Genomic DNA, 13,202 nt, shown 5'->3' on the forward strand with positions numbered 1-13,202 from the left:
CTGGTCTAATAGTTAAAACAAAGCAAAACAAAATATGGATTGATGAATATATCTACAACCAAAGCAAGAACTTTGGGTCACTCTGATCTATTGAGTTCTGTTGTTTGTTTTGTGTGGTTTCAACACTGGTGTGTTCATGAAAGTGTTTGCAAACCCCAAACTTTTCACAGCTATTATTGCAAATTCTTCTGAAAATTGGTTCCAGAAAGAGCACTTTCCCCCCTTTCATTATTCTCCAGGTGAAAAATGTCATCCCTTCAAGCGGGGAGTAGGAAGTATATTATATGGCTTGGGTGTCTTGTCTCACAAAAGAACAAATAGCAAAGACTAAATAGTCAAGATGAGCAGCTTGTGAACAAACCATACATTAACATCATTAGGCCCAACTACTGTCCAAATACTTAGAAATACCAAATTCATTCAAAGGAATTGAGGTTCTTTTGAGAAATGATTTGTTAAGCAAAAACGGAGTCTAATTCCCGGTGAATACTGTTTTAAAGGAATAGTTTGGCTTTGCCGTGTGCCCGCTCTGAGAGAAGTGTCAGAGTCTTGGTTTTGTGTCATTACAGCAAGGCTAACATCACAGGTCTCTCACTATGGATCAGTGCAGGACTGGTTCCATCGGTCGGTAAGTGAGGCTGTGGGTGTTTATCCCCACTCCCAATACAGATCTTGCACAGGTGAACAAAGGGCAGCCACTTCCGAAATCTGTGTGTCCTTTGATCCAGGTCCCAGTGAAATTAGTGGGAACCTTTCACTGGCTTTCACCCTAGGAACACAGCACCACTGGTAGTGCTAGACTTCCCACCCATGCTGGGTCCTCTGTTCACTCCAGCTGTAGGCCCAGCGCAGGCCTGCAGTGGCATGTCAGCAGCATCTCGTGACAAAATGTAGTAGGACCCATTTGGCCATGCACTTCCCCAGAGCCCTCACTGGCTGGTTTTGCTATAATGTGTCTGCTGTAAAGCTCGCTGAATCGCCCCTTCCCTTGCATTGTTATGATTGAGGCCGGTAACTTTACTGCATGAGCAAGTAGAACAGAAATCGGAATATTGTTAAATCTCTTATTTCCGTGATTGTTTAGGACTAGAACAAGGTGACATTTTTCCACTGAAACTTATTTCCCAGCAAAAAATGCAGATTCAGGTAAACTGATATACTCAGTGTTGATTTCACTGAATTGTTTTGGTCGGAGGGGAAGGAAACTTTTAAAAATTTCAGAAAAAAAAATTTGTTTTGATTTTCCTTTAATTTTATTTAAAAAAATAAAACATTAAGAATTGCTCAAAACTAAATCAACATGTTTCTTTATAGGTCAAACAAAATGTTTCATTTGACCCAAAATGAAAGTTTTTTTTAAACTTTTCAATTTACCAAAATTTTGGTTTTGGTTCAACCCCAAACAGTTCCTCTCCCCCACCATTTATCTCTGGAATTTCCAGTGAACTGAAAAATCTACTTACACAGCTCTCGTTAGGAGTGATGGCTGTTCACAGCCACCATTTCCTAGAGGGCTAACTCTCCATTGCTACACTTCTCAAGATCCCCCTTCCTGAACATTCGGAGACAACTGAAGATTTGGTTACAGGAGTTCCTGCAATGTCTTGTTATGTAGGAAGGTGTCAATAGAATGAACTAGATATGAACCCCGTATGACATAGAAAGGCCTCAAACCTCCCTGACTGAACTAACCTCGTTATCCCTAGCCTGATTCTTGCTTGCATATTTATACCTGCCTCTGGTAATTTCCACTCCATGCATCCGACGAAGTCGGTATTCACCCACGAAAACTTATGCTCCAATACGTCCGTTAGTCTATAAGGTGCCACTGGCCTCTTTGCCGCTTTTTCAGAACACCTAAAGAGACTAAAGACCAGATTTTTAAAGATATTTAGGTGTTGCTCCATTCCGTATTACAAGGCGTGAGTGACTAAGGCTTTTAAGTGTCTAAATCACTTTTGAAAATGGAATTTAGCAATCTAAGTTTCAGTGTGACTCAGGCTGCTTAGTACCTGTCAGTTTTGAAAAGGCAGTGTAGCTAAGTCCCTTAGCCGTTGTAACACCAAGCAGAGAAATGTCTAAAAATCTGGGTTTAACTGTCAAAACGCACCAAAAGTTTGCCTGAAAGATGTGTCCAAAGCAATATGGCTTAGCTGCCTCTTCACTGATTGCTTCCAATGGAGACACCCTGAAATGCCTCTGGAAACTCATTATCTCAGGAAATGACATGCTATCACTACATGAAGAAAATGAATACTTGTGGCACCTTAGAGACTAACAAATGTATTAGAGCATAAGCTTTCATTCACTCTCAATATTTCTGCTGTAACTTTACAGCTTGTTGGCTTTTAGCTCATGCTAAGTTGTCAGAAATAAGGGTTTGGGTGGGTTATTCGCTTCGGGGTGCCACAAAGGGACACTCTGAGCCTTGTGTCTATTCAGCGGGAGGGGCAGGAGATTCCTTCACCCTCTCCACCATCTTGGACATACGGATTCTGTGCTTGTCTCTTCCATTTGGTGCGGCCACTCTCTGGTTGCACAGTGCTTGCAAACACAGACCATCACCAAGGCATGGGTCATCGGGTATCGTACCTCAGGCCCCTTCACCAGCCTCATCCCTGACAGTACTGGGCAAATCCTGTGGGGATATAGCATAGGAGCTAATGCTTGGCTGCCCAAAGGAAATTTTGAAGCTAGGCATGCTCCTGCCATAACGATGCCTCAGTCCCCAATGTTTCTTCAGCCTCTGCGGCTGCCCTAAGACCAGGCTGGAAGCAGGCAGCACCCCTCCACCCTGGTGATACAGTGCCAGGAGGTAGGGCTACCTAGAGGGCAGGAGCAGGGACAGCAAGGGGGGAAACTGAGTCAGCAATGGGTGAGTTGGAGAGTGAAAGTGATTCACAACTGCTTTTCAGAGGGGGGAAAACCAAGGCACAGCTTTCCTGGATGGTCAGCAAGAGAAGGAGGGCCAGCAGAGCCACCAGGCAAGGATAACAGAGGGCTCTGTGCTGTGCTTTGCTCTGCTGAGGCAGGTCATTTAGTGGACCCATTTTGAGGAATTGGCCTCCCTGTGCTATAGGGCAGACACCCTGGAAGTCACAAACAGCAGCTCGGCAGGGTGAGTCAGTCAGGCCCCAGCTGACCTGACAAAGCACCACGGCCGACGGACAGTGTCTCCAAACAAGTACATGGATAATTTCCTTGCTTAGCTCCTCTGTCCTCTGACCTAAAAGGGGCGTCAAGAGGCTTCTGCAGCCCTTCCATTGTTTCCATTCATGACTGGGACAGCGGGAGTTTACTGAAGCCAGCTGGGATCCCCACTTAGAGTTAGGAAGGGATTGGCAGGCCACCAACCTGCCAAATTCAATACAAAGAGAGAAGAGTCCAAGCGAACAGTTTGTGAACAACTCAGAAATTTACCCATCTGAACATTGTCATGTACACTTAAGAGTTACGAATATGGTCACAAAAAATCAGTATTGCTTTTATGAATGATTCACTTAGCAAAAAAGGGGATAAATTCCCAATGAATACAATGTCAATGGCATAGTTTGTTTGTCTCAAATGGCTGCTCTATCTGCTCAATTTGGCCATATCATTGCAATTGTGGTTTCATGACACAACGTCTTGTTGCCACAGGGAATAATGAACTCTTCTCTTCTGATGGGCCAGTTTGTCTATGGCTGCATAAGTAGAAGAGAGGGCATCAAGCCATGTTCTCTCCCCTCTCCACTCCCATGTACAGATTTTGCAAAAGCATATGAAGTACAAACATATTTGATATCCTTTACTACATGGTTCCACTACTGTTTTTTGTAGCAGCCTCCATCTGTGACAGCCAGCACACCATGGATATAACTGGGGATCTCCGGAAGTAAAGGCAGGAGTTGGTACAGATTAAATTAAAGAGCAACAGCTTCAGCACTTTGGCACTGTCATAAATATAAAGGGAAGGGTAACCACCTTTCTATACACAGTGCTATAAAATCCCTCCTGGCCAGAAGCAAAATCCTTTCACCTGTAAAGGGTTAAGAAGCTTAGGTAGCCTTGCTGGCATCTGACCCAAAATGACCAATGGGGGACAAGATACTTTCAAATCTGGAGTGGGGGGAACAAAGGATTCTGGCTGTCTGTGTTTTGCTTTTGACGGGAACAGATCAGGAATGCAGCCTTCCAACTCCTGTTAAGTTAGTAAGTAATCTAGCTGAAAATGGACTAGATTTCCTTTTGTTTAATGGCTGGTAAAATAAGCTGTGCTGGAGGGAATGTATATTCCTGTTTTTGTGTCTTTTTGTAACTTCAGGTTTTGCCTAGAGGGGTTCTCTGTGTTCTGCATCTGATTACCCTGTAAGGTATTTACCATCCTGATTTTGCAGAGGTAATTCTTTTACCTTTTCTTTAATTAAAAATCTTCTTTTAAGAACCTGATTGATTTTTCATTGTTCTTAAGATCCAAGGGTTTGGGTCTGTGTTCACCTGTACAAATTGGTGAGGATTATTATCAAGCCTTCCCCAGAAAAGGGGATGTAGGGCTGGGGGGGGGGGATATTTTGGGGGAAGACTTCTCCAAGTGGTCTCTTTCCCTGTTCTGTGTTTAACATGCTTGGTGGTGGCAGCATACTGTTCAAGGACAAGGCAAAGTTTGTACCTTGGGGAAGTTTTTAACCTAAGCTGGTAAGAATAATCTTAGGGGGTCTTTCATGCAGGTCCCCACATCTGTACCCTAGAGCTCAGAGTGGGGAAGGAACCTTGACAGGCATGTAGGAAGGTCGGATACGCACATTCACGAGTGGGTTACGCTTTCACTGTGAATGGTATCAAGTGCCTATATGGGGTGGGAGGTCCCAGCACCAGTGATGCTGCCAGACTTCCCAAACTTTCCACAGCGGTGGCATCCCGGACTAAGCATAAGGTGGAATACAAGATGCCATCCTGGAATGTAAGCAGCAGTGGCCACATCACCAGGCATTTCCTCAGAACTCCCATCATCCTGTGCAGCCAGGGTGTCTCTGAGAACTGACACCACAAGCCCTGGTCCTGTCACAGTTGAGTCACATTATCACGTAGAAGAGAAATCCAAAGGTTGTTCGATCCCATAGATCAGTGATTAAGGGGTGATGCAAATGCCACTGAAGTCAACCCGGTGATTTTCCATTGATTATGCTGGGCATGAGCTCTCTTTGGTTAAGGCCTGATCCAATGGCTGTCCACACACAGCAGGTCCACAAAGCTTGTCGCCTTTTGCCCAAGTTCTCAAGGTCCCCTTTCTAAGCATAGGAGTGAAATGAGGAACTTGACACAGGATTTTCTGTGCCCTCTTGTTATGTAGTTGGGCGCGAGTAGAAGGAACCGGACAATAGCAAGATCTCTAAGGCCATCCCTTGGTGAAAGTATGAGGAGGCGGGGTGGGGGAGGGCGTCCTATTGAAAAATGGGGTTTGAAGACTATGAAAGGGACTAACTCTCAGCAGAACTTTGAAAGTTTGCTTCAAATACATGTTTAAAGCTATATAGGGGAGTGCTTCTTCAACAACTATTTCCAGTGGAGAAGCCTTGAAATGCCTCAGGGAGCTCACTAACCAGGCAATGACGCACTGCCACTACATATTGATTTTAAATATTTCTGCTGTGACTTCACAGCAGAGAGGGAGACAAGTTTCCCCAAAGATCTTGTTGGGTCTTAGATTTTGCGGAGCGAGGGATGGAGATGCTCTTAGATCTGAGGCTTTGCAAGTTGGGGAAGTGGTTGATATGAAAAGATTCCTGAGGGCTGCCTTGAGCAAACCACTTCTCTAGTTCACTAATTTGGTCTTCACAGAATTGACAGACAGCGAAGAACATCCTAAGACAGGGCTTGTAAAGACGGGTGTGAGGATGAAATGTACAAAGCAGAAAATCTATATAGCAGGGAGCATCTGATCACCCTCATCAACTGCTTACTGTTGTTCAGACCCGAACACCTCTGCTACAGCAGCAGGCTAGAAGCAGGGGAAATAAAACCCATCACCATCCAGGTACGTTTTAAGATCTGCAAATACAACCCATGTGAGTTTTCCAGCAAGGCTGAGTATTTTATGCTCTTCTTTCCCTGCTTAGCTCTACCAATGTACAAGAAAAAGAAAACTACCTTGTTAGGATTCATTCCAATCTAATTCCCCGCTCCATCAATCAGTCTCCAACTAATTCACCTAAAGTACGATGAATGTGTCTAAAATCTTCATTACAAGCTTCTCTCTTGAAAAATCTTCATATTATTTTTATTTGTTATTTTAATTTTAGTTTTGAAATGTATAAAATAGGTTTATTAGATGCTAGTCTGTAAGCAATGACCACCCCCAAACGATATTTAATCCATTCCTGCTTATGATCACTCATAAATACTTTCTTTTGAACACAGAACATTTAATTCAGTCGCCTCAAATCAAATGATAACCCACAAAGGGTCAAGTTCGCTCATCGGCTTCAGCTGCTTTCCACCCCTCTGGCGACAGAGTTAACTGGTCAATCGAACAGTGTTTGTGGCTGCTTTGCATTTTTGGAACAGCATAAATAATCTAAAGTGTATCCGTGAGTCCTGCTGATAAATTATTGTTTCAATCCTTGTTTCAATTGGGGTTTGTGTAAAGCTGGTCAAAAGTCTCCACTGAAATCATTTTTTTTCAATTAAAATGCCTTTTCAACTAAATGTAAATTATGTGAAATAATTTTGTGATGAAAATAATCAGAGACCAGTTTTCAATCCTTGGTTACTTAACTTGGTAACTCAGTTTCATGTTTGCATGTAGAAATCAATAATTTTGTGAGCATTTATGTGCTCACATTCAAAGGTAAGAGATGTCCTTGGTTGAAAAATGGGACTTCTGAAGGTGTTTAACAATGCAATAAGAATAAAATAGAATTTGTATCATGGAAGAGCTGATTGCAAAGCATAGTTAAGGTTCAGTTTTTCACTTACAATTAAAGCCTTTGATGATTCATTGTGGGGCAAGACTAGAATGAATCATCTTCAGATTTTCCACTCTAATTATTTTGAGTATATACTGTTCATGGCAATATGTAACTCAAGCCATTTTCCTCTAGTTCCTTGAGTTACATATTGCTCATTTTTATTTTTGGACAAAGTCTACCACTTCAGTCTATGCATCTTGATATTCACCTCATCACTGGTCAATATGTGTTGATTCTTCCTATCTTTGTCTTGTGTCATGGCAGGTGGATTAGCGCTATTGCATATACCCATCATTTAAACTGAGTACATGGAGCCCACACAGAATGTGACTGAATTCATCCTTTTGGGACTTTGCCACAATGAGAAGTTATGGCCAGTGTGTTTTGTATTCTTTTTACTCCTCTATATCGCTACTTTGCTGGGAAATCTTCTCATCATTGTCACTGTAAAGAGCAGCCAGTATCTGAAGTCTCCCATGTATTTCTTCCTCAGCTATCTGTCCTTTGTAGACATGTGCCTTTCCTCTGTCACAGCCCCAAAACTGATTACAGACTTCTTTGTGGAGAGGAAAACCATCTCCTTTGATGGCTGCATAGCCCAGCTGTTTGTGGCCCATTTCTTTGGGTGCACTGAAATCTTCCTCCTCACAGTGATGGCGTATGATCGTTACATTGCGATCTGCAAACCCCTCCATTACACAACCATCATGACTGGATGTGTTTGTGGCTCCCTTGTGATGGCTTCATGGGTGGGCGGCTTTGTGCATTCCATGGTTCAGACTGTCCTGACCATCCATTTACCCTTCTGTGGGCCCAACGAGATTGACCACTATTTTTGTGATGTGCACCCTTTGCTGAAACTGGCCTGCACTGACACTTATCTTGTTGGCATCATGATCCTTGCCAATACGGGGTTGATTTCCCTGACCTCTTTTGTTGTGCTGGTTGTGTCCTATGTCATCATCTTAGTCTCCTTGAGAACTCGCTCCTCCGAAGGTCGTCGCAAAGCTATTTCCACTTGTGCCTCCCATATTGCTGTAGTGATTATATTTTTCGGGCCATGTATCTTCATGTATTTAAGACCTTCCACCACCTTCTCGGCGGATAAGATGGTCGCGGTGTTCTACACCATTGTCATCCCCTTTCTGAATCCCTTGATCTACACCCTACGCAATAAGGAGGTGAAAAAAGCCATGAGAAAATTAGGGAGCAGAAAAGTGACATTAGGGGTGAAAGGGAAAATGCGATGTGTAAAATGATGGGAGTTCTGCATAGTAATGCTGTTCAGCAGGAATTTTAGAGAAAAGAGAGTTTAATATCAGGGGTGTTCGGTTTTTCTGTGAAAATTCCCAGTGATTTTCTCTGAATCCTCCTATTGCTATTCTATTTCATTGTGAACGCTTGCTGAGGATCTGTTAAATGAAAATGTATATCTATAAAATAGTATAAAACTGTGTGAATCCTTTTGAGCTTTCATCTGTCCTTGTTTTGCTATGTCCCTTTGCAAACAATTATCATTATGAGCGAGGGAGAAACAAAGCTTATTGCATCTTAGGTGTAGCATGCAGCATTCCGAACCATCTAGCTTTGCGTTTAAGTACAATGCCATTTATGTCATGTCAGTGCCGTACATTTTAATTAAGCTGCCCACAGATGGTTGTGCAATATGGGTCTCTCTGGAATTAGAGCTATTTTGGAGAGAGTCATGGAATGGGGTTCTTTTGACCTATCTGAAAAGAGAATGTGTGTGAGTGGCAATGGTTAAGACATTTGAAATCTGGCGCATGACCCATAATGAACAACTCCACCCCCATTTGAATACCACAATCCAGCTACTTACCCTCCTAAGGAAGCGACATTCCATTTGAGACATGAATACTTCTCCTCACAATCAACAGATTCCTGCAAACTCTCGGAGTGTGACCACCAGAAATTCAGAACACACAAAGCAGAGCATATCTCCAGTTGTGAGAATAAGAGACTCCTCTAAAACAAATGTATATGGTCCCTCCCTATGCTCCCATCTCATACCCGGGCAGAAAGATCATCTTTTTAGACTATGAGCCATCAAGGCCACCCAAGAGAACTACCCCACTTGGATACCATGGCTAGCAATCTCCGGAGAAGGAGCAACCCTGAACTTTTTCACCCTTGTGCTTGTCTCTCATGGACAAGGCTAACACGAATAGGCCAAGGAGCAAGGAGCTGTATTGTGATGACTAGGTTATTTCATTCACCCAGCGAAACAATTGGTAGAAGGCAATGGTATTTGGTTAATGTTGACTTGGGATGGTTTGAGATGGGTGGGAAAGGGCCTCCTAGCTTATCACCTCCTCCACCTGTGGTTCCTGCCTCTTGGAATTTGCCCCACAGTAGAAAAGAGTCATGTCCCAGAAGCCCTGATAGTGCATTGTGAGGTCACATCAGCATGTGATGTCATTGTGTCCTAAGAACAGCTTGGTAAAAGACTTGTTGACTCAACATAAAGATAACATGTCATCACACCATGATACTGGTTTTCAATACCCAAAACAAACTTGAGGCTATTTAACTGGACCTCACGCCCAGGAGCCAGGGCAAGCAGAAACCAGACAACCTCAGGAAATTGAATGGAATATATGGGGCAGATGGTAATATCACCTTCTCAGCTATTTATTAAAGTCCCCTTTGGAGATGAATCTTTACATAGCTCTTGAGGAAGTTGAGATAAAATACAGTCTTCAGGGGAACTAATAGGGAGCACACCAGGCCCAGTCTGCAACTTGAGAGAAACTATACACAGAATTTCATGTGTGCGTATGGGCGGGGAGGATCGATTGCTGTGGAGGTAGCTGAGAGGCTGCAGCTTCTGTTCCCCCTTTTCCTTCATCATTCCTCACGATCCTCTTTCCCTAACTACCTCTTGGAAGTCATGGCTGAATCCCTTTCCTCTCCCCATCTCTCTGGATGGTTGGTAAATGGGAGAGGGATGGGTGGGTGAAATGGGGTCTTCCTCACCCCCTGACAGGTGGCTGGGCATGAGAGTCTGCTCTCTCTCCCTTCTCTTGGTTTGTTTGGCTCACCAGCTCCTGGACAATGCTCCGGAGAATTACTGTCTTGAGTATCAGTCAGAGCCTGTAAAAAGCCTAAACCCTTGAGCGCTGGCTGCAGATTTGGGTTCAAAATACTAATAACCCAGTGACATCAAGTGTTTGTGTATTTTGAACTCCTAGTTATTGTGACCATAATACTTAGTGAGCCGTTACCTTGGCGAACACCTATAGCGCTGCCCAGAGGAATCAAGCATTGGGCAAGTCCCCAGCAGGTATAAATCAGCATATCTCTGTTGAAGTTAATCAGTGATCCAGATCCCCAGCTGGTATTTGGAGTCTAGACAGCCATGTCAACTGATACCAGCTCTGGATTTGGCCCTATTAACTTTTAAATTGACAGGACATTGGTTCCAAAACCAAATGATTTTGCTTCCTGTTCTCACTGCTTGTAACTATGATCACAGACTCTCCACAAAATCTGTTAACAATTCTTAGAGTGGGTTCCCTTCAGTATAATTAAAAGTTGGGTTTAAGGGGGTCCCGGTGTCATGCAACTTGTTAATAAGTCACAGCAGCAAACCTAAGTTGAGTTTTTAGCAAAATAAACCTCAAATGTTTGCCACCTAGAACTTGGCTGATGCTATAAAAAATTGAATTGCTTTGCAAATGCTTCTGGAATCAGAGTTTGGACCCCAGGTGCATGAATTTTCTGCAGAAAAGGACCTAGGGGTTACAGTGGATGAGAAGCTGGATAGGAGTCAACAGTGTGCCAACAGTGTTGGCAAGAAGGTTAATGGCATTTTGGGCTGCATAAGTATGGGCATTGCCAGCAGATCGAGGGACGTGATCATTCCCCTCTATTCGACATTGGTGAGGCCTCATCTGGAGTACTGTGTCCAGTTTTGGGCCCCACACTACAAGAAGGATGTGGAAAAACTGGAAAGAGTCCAGCAGAGGGCAACAAAAATGATTAGGGGACTGGAACACATGACTTATGAGGAGAGGCTGAGGGAACTGGGGATGTTTAGTCTACAGAAGAGAAGAATGAGGGGGGATTTGATAGCTGCTTTCAACTACCTGAAAGGGGGTTTCAAAGAGGGTGGCTCTAGACTGTTCTCAGTGGTAGCAGATGACAGAACAAGGAGTAATGGTCTCAAGTTGCAGTGGGGGGAGGATATTAGGTTGGATATTAGGAAAAAAATTTTCACTAGGAGAGTGGTGAATCACTGGAATGCGTTACCTGGAGAGCTGGTGGAATCTCCTTCCTTAGAGGTTTTTAAGGTCAGGCTTGACAAAGCTCAGGCTGGGATGATTTAGTTGGGGATTAGTCCTGCTTTGAGCAGGGGGCTGGACTAGATGACCTCCTGAGGTGCCTTCCAATCTGATATTCTATGATTCTATGATTCTGTGGTTTTCACATAACTTACTTTAATTATTTCTCCTTCAACTTCCTCCCGAGGAGATCAACGACTGTCAGAAGAAGAAAGAGACCTGATCAGAGAGATAGGGAAGGAAGCTACTCACTTAGGTCAAGGTCTGCCAGTAAGGACAGAAACAGCCATTGGTCCATTCTGAGCTCAGAAGGGCCTTGGTATGAAAATTTAACTCAGTGCTGACGGGATTAAATACCCTTCCCAGATCCTTAGGCACATCATTAGTGACCTCTGGATTGCATAGAGGGACCCTAAGAATGGGTCTCATTTCTCGCCTGGGGGTGAGGTTTAAACATCATCTGGCAACAAACTCTTTACTCTACTGATTGGCCAATGCCACACTTTAAATAGCCCTGTAGGAACCAGGCTTCCCTGTAGGTTCTTAAGCTGATTGCCCCTGAAGGACTTTTCTTCAGGAGCAGGTTAAAGTAGCAGAAATTACAAAAAAAAAAAAAACAAAAAAAAACTCAGAAAGCTTTGACAATGAAGCCAATGTAACCATCCCAGCTGTCTGTCTGTCCTGTGAATCTCTAATGCATCCTTCATCTAGCACTAAATAGAAGAATTTGCTGAAATATAATTAGTCTTCCACTCGGACTGTACTCCTTGCTCCTTCCACTGATAAGCCCTATTTCTGAGAGTTTGTTTTCCTTTCCTTTTTCTTTTCTTACAAAGAAATTAAAGCACAAAGGGGTCAGATTTTGAAAGGTACTTAGGTGCCTAAGTCACATTAATTGTAAATATCCTTAAAAATCTGGCCCTACACCCATTGACGTTAATAGGAATCTTCCTATCGACTTCAGTGGGCATTTGACTGGGACCCTAGAGCTGGCTCAGCCCAATTAAACTCTCCCCTTTGAGGAACATGTTTTCCATTTTCCATTCATGTTTTGTTGGTTGTTCTGTATTTAAAATGTATCGAGGCTAGAGAGAGGGGTTGGACTGACAGAGCTGGAGAGTGAATGTTCCACAGTTATTACTAGACCAGGTGCCCACCACGCAGACAAAGAAATTCCCCCGAAATGTGTCTCAGCCATGACTATGCAAGACCCCACCCCTGACAGCTGCTATCGGACTGGGGAATTCAGCCCCCAGGATTCGGGGGCGGGGGGGACACCGGGTGCGAGTTGTGATGGTGGCTTTTGCTTTGCTGACACCTGCCCAGTCAGCAACTGTACTGAGACCTCACCAACTCATTAGACACGTGCTCCTGAAGAGCCAACAGACTGTAACAGTCTTGGGCAAGTCCTATGGGAATACACTAGAGGAGTTAATGAAGGTCTGAACAATGGGAGTTTTGGAAGCTCGGCAGATTACTGCTTCTGCTGCCGGCCTGGTGTTGCCGGAGTTGCTGTTATTTCTTCTGCCCCCACGGAAACAGGCTGTGCAATTGCAGCACCTTTCAATCCCAGGGGACGCTGTGCTAGGAGGGAGGGCTAAGCAGATGGCTGGGCCAGGGACAGGAATGGGGTGGACGGCGTCAGCAATGGATGAATAGGAGAGCAACACCGATGATCTACTGCTTGTCAGAGAGGAGGACACCAAGGTTGGGGTTTCTAGGGTGGTCCTTATGGCAGGTCAGTTTGTGAGCCTTGGTGCAAAGCGTGGTCAGGAATTGGCAACCCCAGGCAGTGGGGGATACATTTTGGGGGCTACAAATGACAATTGAGTAGGATGGCTCAGTCAGGTCCTTAGCTGATTGGACAGCCTGGATCTGGGGAAACGACTTCCCCGATCTGTGAAGTCCAAGTACAGCAACAGCTGGTGAGCTAGGTCTCTGAGATGTTATG

At 44.0% G+C, this 13,202-nt stretch overlaps 1 protein-coding gene across 1 annotated transcript; it reads left to right on the forward strand.

Moving 5' to 3' along the window:
• The first annotated feature begins 596 nt into the window (after window positions 1-596).
• Window positions 597-8,206, forward strand: LOC125637862 (olfactory receptor 4S2). Its single transcript, XM_048852901.2, has 2 exons — window positions 597-628; window positions 7,441-8,206. The coding sequence occupies exons 1-2, from the start codon at window positions 597-599 to the stop codon at window positions 8,204-8,206; spliced, it is 798 nt and encodes a 265-aa protein (XP_048708858.2).
• Window positions 8,207-13,202: the final 4,996 nt, after the last annotated feature.

Source organism: Caretta caretta, chromosome 6, assembly GCF_965140235.1.
Source record: "Caretta caretta isolate rCarCar2 chromosome 6, rCarCar1.hap1, whole genome shotgun sequence".
In the NCBI taxonomy this organism is placed as follows: Eukaryota; Metazoa; Chordata; order Testudines; family Cheloniidae; genus Caretta; species Caretta caretta.

Coding starts and splice junctions, on each gene's coding strand:
- LOC125637862 (XM_048852901.2), top strand. CDS start 597: ATGGATCAGTGCAGGACTGGTTCCATCGGTCG. Junction 629..7,440: donor AGGACTGGTTCCATCGGTCG/GTAAGTGAGGCT, acceptor TTTCTTCCTCAG/CTATCTGTCCTTTGTAGACA.